Genomic DNA, 21,897 nt, shown 5'->3' with positions numbered 1-21,897 from the left:
CTCTCTGTCCCAGACCCGTGGAGGTCAGTCAGCTCCACTAAACTGTCAAATGGAAATTCCAGCTCAAACTTAGTGAATGGCGACACTCTTCGAGAGTTTACGGTCAGCCCTCCTCCCAGCGAAAAGGGGCGGAGCGAGCTCCGGAAGACCCCTGAGGTTGTTCGCGACGAGATAGGGCGGGGCGATCGCCGGAAAGAGGTGAGGTTGCACGGGGTCCCGAGAGTGGGGCGGGAAGGGGCGGGGCGGGGTGAGACAAGGCCACGTCAGACGATGTGGGCGGGGCGGGAATGTGCGAACTGGGAGGAGTCGAGCGTCTGAAAGGCAAGGTGCAACAATGTGGTGGGCGAGCAGAGCGCGATGGTTGTTCTCGGCTTTGCTCGACGTGGGCGGAGTCGGACTCCGGGCTAGGCGGCGCACTGCCTCGAGCGGCCTGGAGATCACGGGCTCCTGCGGGGGCGAGCTACAAGGCGAGCTGGACAGATTTGGGGGCATCTCGGTGCACTTGTCGCGGCACCGCACCCTGCACCGGCTGGATGCCGCCGCCTTCCGGAGGCTCTTGCAGGGCAAGTGCGGTCTCGGGCCCCGGAAACCAGGGCGGAGCGTGTGGGCTCTGAGGTGAAAGCTGAAATGACACACAGCGGTCCTCTAGCTGTGACCTGGAAGTGCCCTCAGCCATGTCCGGGTCCAAATCCTGGATATTCACCCTGGATATTTGCCCTTGAGATTGACGCGGGGTTCGCAGCGCCTAGCACGGTGTCAGCCACTCGTTTAACTCTTAGTAAACACTGACAATCTCACTGTGTCCTACCTTGCAGCCTTAGTTTTGCTGGTGCTTAGATTCTGCCATACGCTTTGCCAGGCAAAACTGTCTCCTAATCCGGACGGGTAGGAAGGCAAGTCAAGAACAGTGCTTGTTTCTACCCGCAGATCTTTGCAGTTTTCATTAGCAACATATCTCTGGCTTTGAACGGTGAGCCCAGTTATCTGAAAGGAAACTTGAGTGAAGGAGCCCTCACTTTGGGATAAGTGTCTGATTTGTTTAGAGCAGTCTGTTTTTCAAACTGAAGGCGTAGCATGGAAATTTAGTAATGGAAAAGAACCAGGAATCCACAAATGATCTTTATTCTGTGAATAAATATGGCAAGTTAGCTTCTCTAATGCTGTTTGTGCTTCAAACCAATCTACTTCACATCACCTCTCCTGCTTATAAGACTTCAACAACATCGCCAGTAGGAGACTCGAATCTATTCATCCTCTGACATGTACACGCATATGGATGAGCACAGGTATTTGTTGAACATAGGGTTTCCCAGTGGCCGATGATAATCTGAGCACCAATCCAGAAAGTATATTGGGTCTAGAAGCATGTCCAGGGTTCAAGTCCAAGACTGGCACGACTCTATTAGGCATTCATTAATCAAATGACAACTGGAAAGACTTCTTAGGTGAATAATGCTAGCCAGCTCTAGATACTGGATAACTGTGATCAAAGACACCCTGAATGAAACCTCTTTCATAAAACATTTCACTGTTGTTATCAAGTACTACACATTGTTTTAAGAATCTAACAAGTAGGAATGTATTTCATCCTACTAACTGGAAAGTACGTGTTCATCCCTGTTGAAAGGTGATGGTGCCCAGGGCCACAGACAATGGATACCTTCCTCTGGCTCTGCTCTGTGCTTTCTTCACACTGCTCTAGGAGCTTCCAATAGTTCTGTTGTGGTGGAATCAAACCAAACTAGTTGGCAGTCCCTGGAAAGAGGAGCTAATCTGAGAAGAAAGCCTAATTTAGATGTCTGTCTCTCCAAGGAGATTAAATGTTTGCAATGAGTTAGTAGTGGCTGTTAAAGCACATTTGCACATGAAGGTCACTATTTCTTTACTACTGTTTTGTTACACAACTCAGATATTAGGCTTAGAGTACACTTAGCCCTACATAGAATGCTTTCTTGGCCGAGGGGGTCTCAATATAGGTAAATGTTATAGATAGCTCAAGCTGGCTACAAACCCATGACCCTCCTGCCTTGCTTCCAGGATTACAGAGAGAATTACCATGCCTGGAGTCACATAATTTGCTGTGCTTAGTGAAATAGCCCTGCTTCTGGTGGGAGATTGACAAATTCAATAGGAATAGAAAGCTAGTTAGTAGATGCCATCTGGTGATGCGTGGTATGCTGTAGTAAGTCACACCGACATCATATGGTCTTAAGCTCACATCATAGTCGCACATGAGCAATGGTCAGGAGAGACTGTTGAAGAGGCTGGGCTTCTAGGAGCTCCTACTGTGGTGATGGGGAAGGGAATGGAAGGGAAGCCACATTGCTAAAGGAAAAAAAAAGAAAAGTTCCTAATAGAATCGGGGTCTAAGATTTCAAAAACTGGTGTGAGGAATGGGCAGGCCTCTAGACAAAGCTAGTCTGGTCATTGGATTCAGTTTAGACACAGAACTGACAGGCTGGCATAACAGCTGGAGAGGAAAAGTTAAAAGTGCGCCCAGAACTGGGTAACCTCATATTTCAGTTGAAGTAGTGGCAACAGATGAATCCTCCAACACCCAACAGTCAAATAATGTGATTTTAGAAACCAGTGTTTTAACAATTGGAGGACTGCCTGGGCAGGAGCACACAAGACCACTCTACTGCATTACAGGAATGCCCTGTGGTTTTAATGCAGGCGTTGGTTATGGGTGCATGCAGAGGTCAGAATTCTTGAAATGAACACTTAGGATTTGTGTATTTTGGTTTATGTACTTATGCCTCACATAAAACAGATTGATTTAGAAAAGGTGGGGTAAGAAGGGTCTGATCCCATAGCCATGGCGCATGTTGGTTCAAATCAACTTCCTTAAGGACCAGCATCTTTGCGAAGCAAGCTGACCTCCAAAAATGGAAAGCCCGTGGTCCTTAGCAGGGAAGAGCTACTCAAGCAAGGCTGAGGGGAGAAGAGAAGGGCAGATAGCTGGAAGTGGATAATGAGGCACTCAGGCACCATGGTAAAGGGGTAGTGTGAAGGATGAGGGAGTGATCTGAGAAGCTTTTCTAACTTCTCAGTCATGAGCTGCAGTTCCCCACCCACAAATCAAGCTTTTCACTCTTGGATATTAAGCATCTGAAACATCTCAGGCTCAAGTAACTGTACACCTTCCCATCCCACTTTTACTACAGAGGAAAAATAACGTTAAAAGTTCTAAGATAGAAAACCTATGTTTATATTCAGAATGGTTTTTATTATAAAAATGTAAATAAATGTCTAGAATTTGGCGGGTTAACTTGTAGGAGATGTAAGGGAACCTCTGCTGCTGGGGAATCCACGTTCTTTGAAGGAGTTTACTGATAGACTGTGTAACATATAATTATTATAAAAGGCATCATGTAAGCTGTAGACATATTTATGCAAAAACCACAAAAAGTATTCCTCTCTTCAGGCAGGTAATACATAGTTCTGACTTGTATTTCTATTCTTTAACCACCTTGCAGTTTGTAAACCAAGAATAACATCAGAACTCTTACAGAAGAGGTTTTTTTAAAAAAAAAAAACCTTCCATCATCATTTATGAAGATTAAAATTAAGGGCACTAAGAGAAGTAGAGTGGGCTGCGCACTTGGCTCCGTGGTAGAGCACCCTGTAGCCTATGCAGCTCAGGAAAGAAGAGGAAAGCACCACAGCTGCCCGGGAGTTAGTCTCTGTCCACTCCACAGTGACTGAGCAGCTGCTGTGTGCCGGGCCTGTATCTGGGTGGTTTAGTTATAAACACAGGCGCTGGGATATGGAGAATCACAAACAACTGGGTACCAGCAGTGCAGAAAGGTGGGGACCGTCTGTCTGATGTAAAAGCTTTACAGCGTGTATCTTCCTCCCTCTGCATTCTAGCCGCCATTCAGCAGTGGCGAGCGGAAGGAAGGATCGCTGCATGGCTGCACATCCCCATCCTGCAGAGCCACTTCATCGCCCCTGCTGCCTCTCTGGGCTTCTGCTTCCACCACGCAGAGCCGCACTTGTCAACGCTGACTCTGTGGTTGGGAGAAGGACCCAGCAGACTCCCGGGGTATGCCACACACCAAGTAGGGGTTGCAGGTCAGTTTCCGACTCAGAACCAGGGGAACTACCCTTTTACAGGTTTGCCATGTCTCCTTGAAGCTGGTCTGCTAGTCCGCCAGTGAATGCTGGGCAGTGAGCCCTGGGTGACGGTTCACTGTGCACTGTGGTACTGTGCTTTTCAAAAAGGAAAGGGCACCTGCCCTGTGAATTACAGGCTAGTATAGGAAACAAGTGGAGAAGCAGGCTTCCCAGGGGCCACATTTAACATGCTCCACACAGATATTCAAGCTTCCATGCTCAGTAGTGGCACTGAATTGGGATAAAGAAATAAATTACACACCTTAAAGCACATGTCACTCCAAATAAACAGGAAATTCTCCAGAAAGAGACTCCCTCTTTTGGGAGGGAGGGAGGGGTTATGGTGATTTGAGTATATTGCAATCAGACACGTGCCATAGTAAACCTGGAGCACATTCAAGAAGGCAAGACTAAGTTTCAAAAGATAAAACTGAGAATATTCAGGTACTTCAAAGAGTAATCCTTGGACACAGCCATTAAGGGACATGGTGGCATTGGTCAAAGCTTGATCATGTTCTGGCCGCAGCCACTTGTGGTTCCAGCAGTCTTTTGTGATTGTTATTGTCAATCATTCATATTAAGAGCTTGCCCGTCATAATCTTCCAGCTTTATTTCCTTTTGTTAGGACTGACACAAGAACCCCACTTCAAGTCTGATGATGTTCATGACTGTTTCGGACTAAATATGTGCTAAATGTATAACGTTGTTCAGGAAAACTTTGAATCTAGGCAAGCTAGCCATATGGTTATTTGACTATTACTTCCTAAGACTTTACATGGTTAATGTGCCAAGATTGAACAGTGAAACTATGGTAGAGCCTTAAACAGTCTGCTTAAGAAACAGGAAAATTCTCGTTGCTGAGGGCTTCAAAATCTCCTGGAGGGCTTACTAAAATGAATAGCTACATCTCTCCCCACAGTTCTGAGTAGTAATGTCTCTGCCAGCTATTGCTACTGCTGTTCCCAGGAAACCCTTAGGTTTCTAAGCAAGAGTAAAAAACTAAAATGGTAAGGATTCTTAAATAAATAAAAGAACAATGCAGATTAATCATTACCTTAATAACTTGGTGTTTTGTTTCCATATGATTTACATGTGGCTTTAGGCTAGTCTGCATACCTAAAGTGTTGTAAGCGAGCTGGACGTCCAGTAATATCTTTATCTGTAACCTTCCTGCCCTACAGGAAATAGACATTCAGAAAATTTCTATGGGCTCTGCCTCAGAAGAGTACCCAATAATTTGGGGATGACCTGATGCATCATTGGAAATTCGCATAAAACCATTGTGTATGTCTGTGTGTATGTCTGTGTGTCTGTGTGCTTCTGTGTCTGTGTGTGTGTGTGCTTCTGTGTGTCTGTCTGTGTATGTCTGTGTCTGTGTGTGTCTGTGTGTGTCTGTGTGTGTATAAGGTGGATGCCAGAGGACAACCTTGGGTGTCATTCCTCAGGTACCATCCACCTTGCTAGATAGCAGGCCCCAGGGATCTCCCACCTCCTACCACTGTGTCTACAGATGCACCTATGCACCTCACTGTACCCGACTTTTTATGTGGATGCTAGGGATCTGAACTCAGTTCCCCATGCTTGTCTGGGAAGCATTTTACTGACTTCAGAAAACCTCCCAAACTTACTGTCTAAGATAGGGACCTCCCCCATGTCAACTCCACCAGTCTATGACTCTTTATCCAGACTTTAACGGTACCCAATGCAACCCAAAGTTATATATGTACTTACTCTCCCCAACAATATGCAAAGTCCATGAAGCCAGCCATTCCGTGTCTTATTCACCATGTTTCCTTGGGCTAAAGGCAGAGCAAGAGCAAAGTAGAAACCAAGTATGCCATGGATAGATGGACTAATGGATGTAAGAAGGATGGATTGGTGGGTGGGTGGGTGGATGGATGGTTGAGTGGATGGGAGGATGATGGCATCTTCAAGTAGGGAACAGTAGCTATGTCTTGATGGAGCAGTGCTGTTTATGAGGGTGCCAATTTGTATAAAGCCCAGCTCTCCCTCTGATGGCTGTGTGAACTCAGTCACTTTTGTGACACTCATGTTACCATGTGACTGATACCTGAGCTACTGCACAGGAGACACACAGTGCCTTACTGCTTTTGGAACTTCTGTTTAATTCCAGTCCTGTGTTGCTTTAGCTTTATGCAGTGGCCAGCAGGGGTCGCTCCAATTGTGCTCAATATTTTTCACTCTGAGTTTATGCTGTTAGTGACTACAGTAAGGAAAAGAGACATTGGATAATCACAAGTCTTCAAATCTAAAAATAGGGTTTTTGGCCTTCTGTCCCTTGGAAAGTCCAATTAGATTTACATCTTATGGGGCTTTCCTCGCTGGAGTTAATTCACTCACTGGTCTCCTTTCTGCCTCGGGAGGACCAAGTGCAGTGTTTCACTGTAGTTACTTTTAATGTTGGGATTTTTAAAATACTTTATTTACGAGAGAGAGACAGACAGACAGAGAGAGAGAGAGAGAGAGAGACAGACAGACAGACAGACAGAGAGAGACACAGAAAGAGACAGACAGAGACAGAGAGAGACAGAGACAGAGAGAGACAGAGACAGAGAGACAGAGATGGGAGTGCAAGTACCCATAGAGACTAGGAAAGGACATCAGATTCTGAGAACTGGAGTTAAAATTAGCTGTAAGCCATCTGAAGTAAGTTCTGGGAACTGAACTTGTGTCCCCTGCCAGAACAGTATAGGTTCTTAACCTTTGAGCATCTCTCCGGCCCCTCAGTTACAAACAAGCTCTCTTTTCACACTATTCCCCTCCAAATGTTTGTTTGTGGTTGCTTTTTCTGCTTTCTGTTCTAAATAACCTGGCTTTCATTTGCCTCCACTCCACACACTGCAGGATGTTGTGTTGTGTTTACCACTGTATTCCCAGCACCTGGTAAAATACCTTATACATAATAGGAACTCAGCTAATACGTAAAGGATTTCTGTATGTTACATAGAAAGACTCAAAAAGGAATATTAAAAGAATGGATAAGAATATAGAAATTACCTTCCCATAAGGATATGTTGAAGTTAGCCCATTTTAAGGATTCTAGTACAAATCATTAAAGTGTTATTTATCTTTTTGACCCAGGATTGCCAAACCAAAAATACAAAAAAAAAAAAACAAAAACAAAAACAAAACAAAACCAAGGAGCTGGAGAGGTGGCTCAGCAGTTATGAGCACCTGCTGCTCCCCCAGAAGACCAGAGTTTGATTCTTGGCACCACATGACTCACAACCCCCTGTAACTCCAGGCCCAGCTGACCTGCCACCCCCACTGGCCAGAGGCACAGTATGCACATAGTACAGACATGTAGGCAAAACACCCATAATAAGATAAAGAAAAAAAATCTAAAAAGAGGAAGGACAGTGGTTTGGGTTCTCACATCTAGCAGAGTCCACAGTGACTGTGAGTGTGCACGATGGATGAGTAAAGGAAAGTGCTGGATTGGAACTCCAGGCATACAAAATAAACAAAGCCTTCCAAATGTACGGTGTGCTCTCAGATAGATGCACACACTAAGGAAATGTAACTGGCTTCAGACAGGTCCCGAGGGGCATTGAGATAGTTGGGATCTGAACAGCCAGGAGGCAGAGACACGAAATCTGTGCTGTGCTTCAAGAAGTAAGAATTAGAACAAAAGTCCAGTGCATCTTCAGTGCTTTAAGCACTGCAATGTGAATGCTTGAGTCATGCTAGACCCCTGGTCCCCGGGGTGCTGGCATTAATAGGCGAGGCCTGTATAGGTGGCTAGGTCCTGTGGGCATTGGAGCCCTTACTACAGTTACCTAAGGGGCCCTGCCTCATGCCCACGTGAGAGTGCTCTGAACAAGAAGTAGCTCTTTCGAGACAGCTGTATGTTGGCACTTTGATCCTGGACTTCTTAGCTTCTCAACCTGTGAGAAAGAGAAGGTTCTAAGTTCGCAGTAGACTGTATCTTTCGAGAGCCAGACGGGCAGTAGCAAGCACTCTCAGCTGTGTAACCGCCAAAGAAAATGTTACTAAAGGATAAAGTGAGATCTTCATCTGTGCCGCAAGACATAGACAGTCATGCAGGTGATTATTGCACAGATTTAACATGCATTCCATTGTTGGAAGGGAGGGAGGGAGGGAAGGGGGAGACAGACACACAGACACACACAGAGAGAGAACTAGTCAATTGAGCAATGACCTCCTTGCTGGAGATGTATTTTACAGTCTTCATGGCTGAGGTATCTAAACCAGGCCTTCACGTAAGGGGTTTCAGTGGGTGACCACCAGTTAGTATGGAGGAATTGAAGGTAAATGAAATTAATATTTTACAATTTTCTCCCCCCTCCCCACCCAAAAGGTGCCGTATTTGATGTTAGCACCAGGAAAGTACTGGTTGTACAAGATCGAAATAAAGTAAGTTGTTTCTGCCTTATAGATTGCTTTCCAAAGTGTTCTCTCTAGAGAAACATAAAATGTAGACATGTCGATGTGGCTAAGGGAATCCAGAAAAGTACTTCAACCGTTATTTCTAAGCAGTTATGGAACACCTAGATCCTTATCTAAACAAAGTTGTCATAGAGACCTGACCCTGTCAGCGTGATCCTCGGTGTTGTGCGCTTCATGCTGTAGAGTGTTACAGACAGAAGTGTTTAACTGGGAAGACACATTATTGAGGTGGTGATTAAGACTCAGTCAGCATTGTTAGTGTTGCCAGGAGCTCTGCCCCCAGTTCAGAGAGGACAGATTGAAAACACGTTACCCCAGCAGTCGGCAGCACAGTCTTTGCACTGTCCTAAGAGACTCCAGAGATGCCTCAGAGGAAGTGACAATTCAAATTCAGTCTAGAAGAGTGAGTAGGAACCTACTAGATTAAGAAAGAGGAGGGGAAGGGAGGGGAGGAGAGGTGAGGTACTGGTGAGATGGCTCAGCACTCGAAGCACTGGCTACTCTAGCAGAGTACCCATGTCATAGCACCCATGTCAGGCAGCTCACAAGCACCTGTAACTCCAGCTTCTGGGAATCTGACGCCTTCTCCTGTATTCTGCAGGTGTTGTCATCCATGAGGAATGCACACACAGACACTCATTCATACACATAAATAAAAATTAAAATTTAAAGGATAGAGCAATAAACCAAGAAATTAGAATTGGCTGGGTGAGGGCACAGGGCCGAGCCAGTGGCTGCCATGTGGACACCAAGAAAACCCTCCCTGTGATCAGGAGTGTTGGCTGGGTCTGCCCTCTCTCAGGCCAGTACTAAAGGCTAACAGAGGAGTCCTAGACACTAAGAGAAGGGCCACTGTTAGAAATGTTCTCATGCTCGGCGTGGACGTCAAAGTCTGCCTCTGTGGTGCTCCCCCTGAGCTATATGGCCAACATTTATTTTTATACTTTCTGACCCTTCGTTAAATATTGCCGGAAAAAATTAAACATTTCCTCAAAGTCATTTGTGAAACTTAAATTAAGGCTATATCTCTGACTGGAACAAAACTTTCTACCATAAACATAAACTACTCCCTGAAATATTATTTATTGTGCCCTAGGCTTTAATAAGTTTTCTATTCGGATTGGGACATAATATATACACTTGATACTAGCGACTAGAGAGTAGGGAATGTACAGACGTGGTAGGACACTCTGTGAGGTGCCTGGGAGCCAGGTGTGAATTCAGGCTTGACATGCAGGTGGCAGCTGTAGGCAGGTTTCACTGTGATGACAGGAAGATGGTGTGTGGGACGGTTAATGTTATAATACCAAGTTCTCCAGTGCCCTGTTACATCGTTCATTTTTTTATTACCAATGGAGTTTATGGTTGTTGTGTCCAATATCTTATCCATCTCCATAGAAACAAAGCTCCCAGAACCATTTTAAAGTGTAACCCAAAAGACAACACAACGCATCTCTGCAGACGAGGCAGAGTTCTACACTGGTAAAGTAAGGCATAGCATGCTCTACTGCTTGAACTCCAACCTGAGTGGACACAAAAGGATGGAAAGCCTGGGTCCCGTGCCCAGTAGTCAGCGGTGTATGGGAAGCAGGAACCCCGCCCTGACCTCCAAGCCCACAGCTGAGAGGTGATGCATGCTCTCGGAAGCTCGCTTCCAGGAAGCCAGAGGGTCACAACACACAGTGGAAGGTCCACAGTGGTTAGGAACGAGGAGTATGAAATCTGCTGGCTTATGAGGTCACTTCTCATCCTTGAGGTTTACAGTATGATGAACACGTACTTTATGCAGAATCCTACAAGGAGCCAATCATAACAGCTGTGAGAAAACTGTGCCCACTCATAATTATTTTAATCTAATCTTATTTCTTCCAAAGATCAGGTTTATCTCTTTAGCATCCTTTTACACTAAAAAGAAAGAAAGAGAAAAAGAAAACAACAGATGAGAAAATACAAAGAAATGATAGCCAAGAAACCAAAATAACTTTATTCACACTACCCATAAAAAGCAATTACATTTTACATAAAATGATAAACACACAGAAATCTTGAGTAATACCTGTGATTAGAAACAAAATACAGTAAATACGTGTCAAAATCTGGAGTAGCATACCTCAGCGGTTACATTTATTCTGCACTCTACTTACTCATAGCAGCATCTGTAAGATCCTATCTGTCGATAGTTAACTAGCAGCCAAGTTCTGTGAAGTACACAATTGAATAGATATTTCCCTCCAAAGGTTCATTAATACAAGTTGTACACATTAACTAAATAACACCACTTCTATTTCCTGAAGAGTAAGAGGAAAAGACTCCATCAATCACCATCTCCCTCAGAAGAGAAACCATGAAGTAGTAAGAAGACTGGGGCTAGGGAATAGGATAAACATAAGGAGTTTTTACTTCCTCGACCAACTGAGTGGCCGAGGTAAGAGTGGGGAAGAGAGTAAGTCATGACATGAACTGTTTTATTTTGTTTCTACTTTGCACTGCAGTTGAAAAACATGTGGAAGTTTCCAGGAGGCCTGTCAGAGCCTGGAGAAGATATTGGTATGTATTGATATACTTCCAGTAAACTTGAAAATGTTTAGAAAATTCATGTTTACTTCCCTGCTTTGGAGCAAAGAATAAGAATTTAAAGTTTCTAATTGGTTCACACTAAGTTAAAAAAATTGAGACAGATATCTTCAGAGCGGTACAAAGGTGGCACAGACTGTCTAGCACACTCACTTCGCTTGTATAGTTGATACCTATGGGGGAGCCTCTCTCCAGTACTGCTCTGATGTCATCTGAAAGGGGAAACTTGAGATATTAACTAGTAAAGTTCATGATAAAGATTTTTCAAATAAGGCTAAAATTACTAAATTTTGAATTCTTGACCACTTTATCACAGATTGGTGAATGGTAATTTTTAGATAAATTTTGAAGCACAATAAAATCAACTATAATGGAATAGCGATATAATTCTCCTTTGAAGATTTTGCCAGCTGTTTACTATGAATGACCTAAGCATAATGAATTACCTATGAGAAAGTCTTGAGTGGGAAATATCATGCCTACCCTCCCTGTGAGTCAGTTTATAGGGAGCTAGGATGAGCTGTGCACTTAGTCACTAATCTGCAAAGTATAGAATTGTGTTGTTCCTTCAACCATTAGCTTAAATCCAACATCATCCTTATCTATAAATAATACACTAGATACCAATATTGTTTCTCAATGACCTTTCTTTAATATGCACATTCTTGTCTCTTCTTAACCAGCAACTGTATTACAGCAATCTCCTGTGTTTATGTATATTTGAGGATATGTTCATGAGATCTGATTTTTAAATGTTGTCCAGATCAAAATGCCCTGTATGTAATTACAAGTCCAGCTCCTAACAGCCCAAGAGTAACACTAATGACATCCAGACACGTAAAACAGACCTTGGTGTTAGGTTCTCACTGGCCTGTTTCCTTCGTTCTCTGGTGGATGGTCTGTTGACAGTGTGTACTCTGAGGACCTGGGCATGGTGGCACATGCCTGCTCATCACAGCATGAAGGAGGCTGAGGCAGAAGGTGGTGTATCAAGACCCTGTGCTACTTAGACCATGCATGTGAAAAATACCTGTATTTTGTAGGGATGCCAAATACTGGGAGTGAGGGCCATTTTTTCCCATAAAGCCACCTTCTTCATCGTCTCCATCTCTCAATACCCCATTACCTATGTGGTATTGAGAGCACACAAATGAGGTAACTCAAGTCTAGTCTTCTTCCCCTCCACACTGGGGGCAGCCATCTGCAGCCCTGCATGCCTTTCCCTCCTGAGGCATGCCTTTTCAAATGAATTAAGGTGAAATTTCTTTCCCCCTTTGAGCTGTAGTAGATCCGAAGAATTTCAGACAGACTTAGATATAAACAGAGGGAAACCTATTTTCAAGTTAAATATGTATAAATTCAGGTTTAAGTATAATTCCAGAACCTTTCCTTTAAGCCTAGATAATTTTAAATGTACTTCTAGTTTTCTTTTAAAGTATCTGTGGTTATCAAAAACCCGTCTGAACTAAAACCAAAAGCAGAAGCTGACACTCACCATTTTCTTAGATGTGCCCTTCTCCAGCCTGTTTCTATAGCACAGTTTGACAACACAGTACAAAGTAAACACGCTCTGACTGCCTAGAGCATATGGATATTATACTCTTGAGACCTCCATTTAGGACGGCATGAAATACAATGTTGGAATGTTGCCACCCTGAACAGTTCAACATTTTTGGCAGTTAACTAGGCTGTTTGACAATACCAGTAAATACTTACTAGTTAATTTGGAAACTCATCTGTTTGGACTCTTTCGTTCTCTGGTAATGCTAGGTAGACGAAACATTGATATACAGAGTGTTTTAGGAAATTAAGTTGGGAGAATGCAAAACAAATTGAAGTCCTCAAGACTTGAGTCTAAATGTGTCTGTATGGTTCAAAGGAACAAAAGGTCTTCCTAAAATACGTCATTGCCATGGGTGAAAACCATGTCCTGTTTTAGCCAACCAGAGATGATCACCAGGACTAGAGGGAGCTCAAGGAAACCCACGTGTTGAAGGTTTCCCGTTGCTCTCTTCCTTCCCAAGCCATCCCATCATCACAGAACAGAAAAGCCTCAGAACATCTTTGCTGTTCGCCAGTGCAGTCTGACTCAGACATATCTCTTAGCAAAACTGAGCTTCTAGATTCTCTATACACAGTATTATTATTTCAGCTGAGTGTAAAGTCTACTAAAACAATTCTAAAGGAACATCTTGATAAACTTAAATGCATGTTGACACCGAGGGAGAGAGTTCCATTTTGATGTGGAAGGGGAGAATACCCCACATCTCGGATGCAGAATTATTGGCTTGTATTTTCCGGTTTCAGCTAGTAGGGGATGTGCTGATTCACATTAAACTATTCGGACTTCCCAGACAGTATTTGTCCTGTCACCTCCATGGTACCATAGTGACTGCTAAGCTCACTTTCTTTTACCCTGTCCTGCTCTGTAATTCATGCACAGCTGGTCAGATTAGTGCTGCTAAGAACTGAGCAGGATCCCCAAGGTTATTTTCTAGAGCCTTTAAAGAATATACGTATATAGTTAAACCAGAGTTAGAAGCTACTATATAAACATTTCAGACTAGTGCCACAATTTTTAGTAATACATTTACTCATGTATTATATGCTAGATAAAAACTATTTTCTTGGGGTTGGGGATTTAGCTCAGTGGTAGAGCGCTTGCCTAGGAAGCGCAAGGCCCTGGGTTTAGTCCCCAGCTCCGGAAAAAAAAAAAAGAACCAAAAAAAAAAAACTATTTTCTTAATAGAGAAACTTTGTGAGCCTAGAATGTTCTTTGACACCTCCATTCCTCCTTCATTGTGTGGTAGTGGGAACTGTGCCAAGCATCTCACACATGCGAGGCAGGTGTTGCTATATGCCTACCCTTGGTGCCTTCAGTTTTGGAATGTAATTTCTGGCCATGCTTAACCTATGGTCAGACTCAGTCACAGAGAAAGTCAGCATGCAGTTAAAGAATGGCAGGTAGATGCCTTATGTTTTAGACTAAATTTCTCTTCCCAAGAGCCTTTCCAAAACTGTTTCTTAGGAACAAGAGCATGTCTTGGCGGCTGGTATGTGCCCAGTGGGCAGGAAAGACAGTCTGTGGTTTGAGCGCACAGGAACTATGTGCTTCCAATAGTTCTTCGTTGCATAGGCGTTATCAGTAGGATTACTGTCAAGTGTATGCTGTCTGACGAACATTTGGAGAGGCATTAGAAGGTATTTAAAGAACAACAGCAATTCTGAAGACTACCAGAACAGCACCCAAGGCAAGTGGCTGTGGAGCATCGGAACTGGGCAAGTCTGTCTGTGCAGCCTTGTAGGTGTCTAGAAAAACGGGGTATAAATTATGTTAATGGACATAAAAGTCCTGCCATGGAAACTTGTATTTAAAATACTCATAACACGTGAAACCCCTTGGTGTATTATAAAATTATTATGTGTTTCCAGCCTTACAAAGATATCTGATGAGACAGCTGCTGCATTCTGATGTTGACGAATGAATCCCAAATTCTGCACAATCTGATTTCAAGGAAACACAGTTTCTATCAGGCTGGGGTGCACTGGTGTCCAGGACAGGGGCAAAGGACCTTGCCCTGAGGGGCAGGGGCTTGAGATCCCAAAGAAGTCAGAGTAGTTTCACAGCTCACTCAAGTATGCGCAGCACTACAGACTTGTGTGACAAGGATGGGTCCTTTCAATTCAGACATCCAGAGCCTCAGGCAGTTTGATGGCCAGTCAGGACAAGAACAATAGTGAAGGATCCATCAGCATATTAACTGCAGCTTTGTTTGCAAATGTGTTCTTGCATTTGGGAAATAGAACAGGAAGAGGTTAAGAAGACGTGACTTCCAGTATACATGTGTATAAGCCTCCAAAGAGACTCTCAGTGTCTTAAACACAAAGTGCATTTTACTACATCCAGAAAGCAGTTTGAAGACAAGATTTTGCTTTTAAACTTTCAGATTTTCACTGAAACTCTTTGATGGCATCTCTGGGAATGAAATATTTGTTTGTGTCTCTCTCTCTTTTCACATAGGAGACACAGCAGTCCGAGAGGTGTTTGAAGAGACTGGTGTCAAGTCAGAATTCAGGTCTCTGTTGAGCATCCGGCAGCAACACAGGAGCCCTGGGGCCTTTGGGATGTCAGACATGTACCTGATCTGCCGCCTGCAGCCGCGTTCCTTCACCATCAACTTCTGCCAGCAGGAATGCTTGAAGTGTGAATGGATGGATCTAGAAAGCCTGGCCAGGACTAAACACACAACCCCCATCACCAGCAGGGTGGCTAGGCTACTACTATACGGACACAGGGAAGGGTTTGACAAGATTGACCTCAGCATGGAGGAACTCCCTGCAGTATACACAGGCCTGTTCTACAAGCTCTACCACAGGGGACTGCCTGAGAGGTACAAGGCCGAAATGGGAACAGATTGAATGCCAGCCTTCCTCACATACTTGATTTCCAGGGTAGAAATTCACAAATGTATATATGTTTAAATCCTCTTTTCAAATAAAGGAAATACGTGACAAAGATTGTGGCTAGAATTTTCACTGGGTCACAACCAAAGCTATATAAAATGGGGAAGTCCAAATATTTTCCAAAAATTGTTGTTTTTCTTTACTGAGGTAATGGTTAAGTGTCTTATTGTTACATAAAAGGCATCCAAACTTAGCTGTATACATTCTTTTCTTTTCTCTCAGTGACAGTGTCTAAAGAGAGTCAGCTCTTAGCAGACATTGGAAGAAACAGTATGGCCTTCTGTCCAGGCCCCGTTTTGGATCCGAGTTTATACTGCCCAGTTCGTTTCAGTGCCACATACCAACTGGAGTATTTCCGTGACCGGTAAGTGTTGTAGTTATTGGACTCCAGGCGTTCAAAGAAGAAACACTCTTCTGTAACACACTTCTGAAAAAGAAAGGAAAATGTGTTTTTATGCTTTTCATGCCAAACACTGAGAAGGCAGCAAGGTAACCAAAGAACAAGACTACAGGTCAAAAATGTGACAGTTCCGCCAACAGATGACACCAGGAACCAGTGTGAATAGGACAGTGCCTCCTGGGCAGGAGTAATCCTGTGCTCAGTCAGCAAAATATTAGCAGCAACCCCTCATGGAGGGCAAAGAACCACACTATCTGGGACTCTAGAGCATTACAACCTAAACGTTGAAGGGCCCCCAGGAGGGCCACATGTCGTAACATGGAGGGATGTACCTTCAGTGTCACACACACATTCATGAACCCTGGGTCAGCTTTGCAGTTAGACATTTTCACTTTTACACTTGTCTCGAGGTTCGAGGGAAATAAATAATGTCAATAGGGTAGCCTAATGTGCTCTTCCCACAAAGAGGGAGGGACGGAACAACTTCCCTGAAGTTGCAAATGTTGGCTAGTGATGAAAGTTGCTTTTAATTTGTTGTATAGAAAACATCTAAGGTTGCCTGATATTAAAATACTCTAAAACAGTGAACGGTGTGAGACTGACAAATCTCCAAATGCCAATCCGTAACAAAGAACAAGCAGTCTAGAACATTCCGTTTCTAAATACAGTCCAGAACAGACTTGTTCCTGAAGAGTAAGCAACCCAGAATATACTGCTTCCCAAGGAATCAGCAACATGAGTATTCAGCTTGTATGTGTGTATGTCTGTATGTCTGTATGTATGTGTGTATGTATGTATATGTGTATATATGTATGTATGTATGTATGTGTGTATGTGTGTATGTATGTATATGTGTATATATGTGTGTATGTATGTGTATGTATGTATGTATGTGTGTATGTGTGTGTATGTATATGTGTGTATGTATGTGTGCCTGTGTGTATGTATGTGTGCCTGTGTGTATGTATGTGTGTATGTGTGTATATATGTATGTGTATGTATGTATGTGTGTTTATGTATGTACGTATGTATGTCTGTATGTGTGTATGTGTGTGCATGTATATGTGTGTAGTGTGTATGTATGTGTGTATGCATGTATGTGTATGTGTGTATGTATGTGTGTGTATGTGTGTATGTATATGTGTGTATGTATGTGTGTGTATGTGTGTATGTATATGTGTGTATGTATGTGTGTGTATGTGTGTGTATGTGTGTATGTATATGTGTGTATGTGTGTATGTATGTGTGTCTATGTATGTGCCTATGCATATATGTGTGTATGTGTGTGTATGTATATGTGTGTATGTGTGTATGTGTGTATGTATGTATGTGTGTGTATGTGTGTATGTATATGTGTGTATGTGTGTATGTATGTGTGTGTATGTGTGTATGTATATGTGTGTATGTGTGTATGTATGTGTGTCTATGTATGTGCCTATGCATATATGTGTGTATGTGTGTATGTATATGTGTGTATGTGTGTGTATGTATATGTGTGTATGTGTGTGTATGTATATGTGTGTATGTGTGGATGTGTGGATGTATGTATGTGTGTGTATGTGTGTATGTATGTGTGTCTATGTATGTGCCTATGCATATAAGTGTGTATGTGTGTATGTATATGTGTGTATGTGTGTATGTGTGGATGTATGTATGTGTGTGTATGTGTGTATGTATGTGTGTATGTGTGTATGTATGTGTGTGTATGTGTGTATGTATATGTGTGTATGTGTGTATGTATGTGTGTCTATGTATGTGCCTATGCATATATGTGTGTATGTGTGTGTATGTATATGTGTGTATGTGTGTATGTGTGTATGTATGTGTGTGTATGTGTGTATGTGTGTACGTATGTATGTCTGTATGTGTGTATGTGTGTGCATGTATATGTGTGTATGTGTGTGTATGTATATGTGTGTATGTGTGTATGTATGTGTGTGTATGTGTGTATGCATGTATGTGTGTATGTGTATATGCATGTGTGTGTATGTATGTACGTATGCATGTATGTCTGATGTGTGTATGTGTGTGTAGTGTGTGTATGTATATGTGTGTGTCTGTATGTATGTACGTATGTATGTCTGTATGTGTGTGTATGTATGTGTGTATGTATATGTATGTATGTGTGTATGTGTGTGTATGTATGTGTGTATGTATATGTGTGTATGTGTGTGTATGTGTGTATGTATGTGTGTATGTATATGTATATATGTGTGTATGTATGTGTGTATGTGTGTGTATGTATGTGTGTGTATATGTATGTGTGTGTGAGTGTATGTATGTATGTATGTATGTGCCCCCAGAAGTCAGAAGACGGTATCAGATCCTCTGGAGCTGAAGCTGCCAATGGCTGTGAGCCACCATGTAGATGTTAGGAATCAAACCTGGGAATGATTCTTTGAAAGAATAAGTGCTCTTAATCACTGGGCTTTTCCCTTCACTAACTACAGAATGGAATTTTGAAGAGTACTAGTGAATTTGGAATACCACAAGGTACTACATACAATAATCCCAAGAAGCCATTTGTCTTAGTTACTTTTCTACTGCTGTGAAGAAACACCATGAACAAGGCTCTGTTGGTGTGGAGATGAGAGCCAACCAAGGAGAAGGGCTAAAATATTCCAGGGTACAAACAGATCATGGGTGAGATGGTGACCTCAGGACATACTAGCCCATGTTTAGTGTAACACAGATTCAGAGACATGTATACACATGTATATAAGGTTAGTAATGCACAGCCTCTGACAGAACTTAGACACAACAGCAGCTCCAAAGCAACAGGCGTACTCAATCATGTGATTCCATTTTCCAGCAAGACTCTGGAGAAATGGATCACTCTAAGCTACAGCAGGGGATTTACATGTAAGGATTGCTGCCCAAGAAGTGATGGAGTACTCAAAATAAACACAGGGAGGTGTATCAAAAGCACAGAGACAAATGCAAAAATTCACAAATGTTTCAGCAACAAAATCGGTCTTTGCCTGAATATAAAGATGCCTGAATTCAAGGATCAATGGAGAATAGACACATTTTCCACATAAAGAAACTGTGACTTACAGGTAACCCTCCCTCCCTCAAGGACATAGAGCAAAAATTACCAAACTCTGCCCTGTAAGAGTGATCTCCTACACATCCTTCCTACAGCACATCACCCCTAGGTGTGAACTGCTGCATGGTGACTTCCTTGTGGTGGCCCATCCCTTAACAGTGAACTCCTGCTCATTGAGGAGAGGAAAGACTAACTTCAGAGTGGAGACACCCAATGATGAAGTCTGTACTTCTGTGGTTATCCTCTCAATAACTTTCAGAACTCTGTCTAGCCACAAGAAAAACACCAGGCAATCCCATTGGATCCTAAAGATGTCCAGCTGTCAAAGTAAAGAAAAATAAGGAGAGTCTAAGGAATGGTCCCTGTGCAGAGGAAACTACAGAGACAGGACGACCAAAGCCGGCCCTGAATAGGATCTTCAGAGGAAAATCAAAGTGTTGTAAGTCACTATGGACTTTAGCTACTAATATGGCAGTGTGACAGGTAGCCAGCCACCTAGTGGAGAAACGTAGCAGACTGTCTAACTTTCCTGCAAACTTAAAACTGTTGTAAGGTACATTATATTCTTAAGAAAGCTTTACCCTGATGTGCTCATTATATAGTATATACTGACAGCAGACATGCACTATCCATTCTAAATACATTAAGCTACACGATAAAAATAAAATATAAGTCATACAAAAAGCCAGACCTGCAAGTGTTACCAGAAAAGAACCCTTTCATCTGGAGGGATGACACAATGAATAAAATGATTGCTATGCAAGTATGAGGACAAATTTGAGGTGCTGTGCCCAGAACCCACATAAATGCCAGATGGGAGTGGTGGTCACCTGTAAACCCAGTACACGGAAGGCAGACAGGATCCCCAGTAGCCGAAATCACTCCAGATTCCGCAAGAAACCTTGTGTCTTAGTTATTGTTTCTGTTGCTGTGGTAAAACACCTTGACCAAAAGGCACTTTGGGAGGGAAGGATTTATTTTAGCTTACAGTTTCACATCACAGTACATCACTGAGGGGAGTCAGGAGAGGACACAGAGGCAGAGAACATGGAGAGGTGCCTCTTCCTTGCCCCACATGGCTTGCTCACTCTGCTTTCTTAGAGGACCAAGGACCACCAGCCCTAGTGTAACACTACCCACAGTAAGCAGGGCCCTCCCACAGTGATCAAAAATCAATACACCATAAGCTTGCCCACAGGTGGCGGCATTTTCTCAGTTAAGGTTCTCTCTTCCTAAATGACTCTAGTTTGTGTCAAGTTGACCTAAAACTACTGCCTGGACACCATGCTTTGTTAATAAGGTGGACAAAGATCGAAGAAGATACCCGATGTCAACTCATCCCTCCTCATGCAGGTGCACCTGCTTGCATGCACCTCCCCCACAAATACACCACCACCTCCACCATACACACATGTGCAGAAAGTAATTTCTTCAGGGGCTGAGTAGCCTCTAGTTATCTAATAAAAGCATATCCTTGATTTTAAGCATGTTTGAGTGATTTGTATCTCCACTATCCAGAGATACAGGTTATTTGTATATATATGTCCCTTTAGTTCGTGTCCTTCTTAGAATGCATCATCTTTTAAGAGTAAACTGCTTTCCCAGCAGCTGTTGTTCCCTGCACAAGACTGACACATGATCTAACCAGTCAGCGTTCTAGGCAGAAAGTGGGAGGGGCTTGCCAGTCTCCACTCCTAACTGAAGGTTGATGGCTTTTAGAGGAGAGAATTAATTTTCCTAAAGGATGTGGCCCCGGATAGTCAAGTTCATTCCCCAGTGTGACCCCCACACCCGGGAGTACATGGGCAGCACTACTTGAACTCAGTGGACTTTTTAAAAATAGGCTATAAAGTGGTGGGTGGGCGTTGTAGAAAGGTGGAGATGACTATTAGAGGAGGTAGGGCAGAAATGGGGGTGAAAATGATCAAAATATATTGTAAGAAATCCTCATAATTAATTCGCTAGTATATCAAGAGCTGCTACATGGTGACATCCTTCCTATAAGTCCCATGTAGAAATTTTGATTTATTATATCTGTTGTGATATCCATGCTTACCACATAGTAAGAGATCAATAAATTTCTACTAAATTAATAAGCAAATAAAATACTGCAGCTAGCTTAAAATAAAGCTACACTCAGGTTGCAGAATCAGAATAAGAGAGAACTGAGGCCAGGAAAACTTGGCTTTGAACTGAAATATAGACTATGGCCTAACTGACTGCATATAGACCCTCTGAGGAAACTGAGAGGATGGCCCTTTCCAAAAGTCCAGTGGCCCTGGCCTGACATCCATGATGGCTTCCAGCCAGCCTGGATCCTGGGCTCCAGCTTTGCCTCAATCCCTAACTAATGTGCAGGACATCTAAGTTCTGTACCTTCTCTAGGCCTCACTGAACCAGATGGTCTCTGAACAGTAAGAAACATCTGTGACACAGCAGGATGCCCTGAGGCTTCCCAGCACCCCTCCCGCTTTCACACTGGCTCTGGTCCTCCGCTCAGTTTCGGGTTTGAACCTTATGGCCATTTCCCCATGCTCTGTTTTCTGAGCTGTTTACCCGTTTACAGTACTTTGATTCTTACAGTTTTGGCTTATGAAGGAGTTTGCTCAATAGAAATCTCAGAATGCATTTGCTCACACCACTTCTGAGAATTAAAGACAGATGTGAGGTAAGTATCCATGTTGAGCATTTTAGAACTAAATAAAAACCACAAATGGGAAAAATTTAAGAGCCAACGTGGTCTCAATCTTATAAAAAGGCTGCAGAGAATTGTTGGGAATGGTTTCCAAGAGCAGTAATTCTCTCTTGGCCTACTCTGCATTCAATCCAGTCTAGCATTTTATCTCTTTACAAAGATGCA

At 43.0% G+C, this 21,897-nt stretch overlaps 2 protein-coding genes across 6 annotated transcripts in view; one reads left to right on the top strand and one right to left on the bottom strand.

Annotated features, from left to right (window-relative positions):
* Positions 1-118: 118 nt before the first annotated feature.
* On the top strand, positions 119-16,576 carry Nudt6 (nudix hydrolase 6). 5 transcript variants are annotated; one of them, XM_039101682.2, is made up of 6 exons: positions 286-563; positions 3,874-4,077; positions 8,462-8,517; positions 11,043-11,097; positions 15,146-15,515; positions 15,811-16,576. In XM_039101682.2, exons 1-6 carry the CDS (start codon positions 335-337, stop codon positions 15,821-15,823), a joined length of 927 nt encoding a protein of 308 aa, XP_038957610.1. In that variant the 5' UTR covers positions 286-334; the 3' UTR covers positions 15,824-16,576. The 5 variants fall into 5 exon arrangements, with proteins under 5 accessions (XP_063137346.1, XP_063137345.1, XP_038957610.1 ...); XM_063281276.1 differs by lacking the exons at positions 286-563; positions 15,811-16,576 and adding an exon at positions 119-198 and having other exon boundaries at positions 15,146-15,640; NM_181363.3 differs by lacking the exon at positions 15,811-16,576 and having other exon boundaries at positions 308-563; positions 15,146-15,640.
* Positions 15,811-21,897, bottom strand: part of Fgf2 (fibroblast growth factor 2) — a 54,343-nt gene continuing 48,256 nt past the window's right edge. The window contains exon 3 of the mRNA NM_019305.2: positions 15,811-16,015. Coding sequence (NP_062178.1) covers positions 15,830-16,015 — 186 coding nt within the window. The 3' untranslated portion in view covers positions 15,811-15,829. The remainder of the gene's footprint in view (positions 16,016-21,897) is intronic.

The sequence above is a fragment of the Rattus norvegicus genome, chromosome 2 (genome assembly GCF_036323735.1).
Source record: "Rattus norvegicus strain BN/NHsdMcwi chromosome 2, GRCr8, whole genome shotgun sequence".
Lineage (NCBI taxonomy): Eukaryota > Metazoa > Chordata > Mammalia > Rodentia > Muridae > Rattus > Rattus norvegicus.
The sequence above is the reverse complement of the archived record's forward strand: the minus strand, read 5'-3'. Positions and strand labels throughout refer to the sequence as shown.

Coding starts and splice junctions, on each gene's coding strand:
- Nudt6 (NM_181363.3), top strand. CDS start 335: ATGTGGTGGGCGAGCAGAGCGCGATGGTTGTTCTCGGCTTTGCTCGAC. Junction 4,078..8,461: donor ACACCAAGTAGGGGTTGCAG/GTCAGTTTCCGA, acceptor CCCACCCAAAAG/GTGCCGTATTTGATGTTAGC. Junction 11,098..15,145: donor AGAGCCTGGAGAAGATATTG/GTATGTATTGAT, acceptor CTTTTCACATAG/GAGACACAGCAGTCCGAGAG.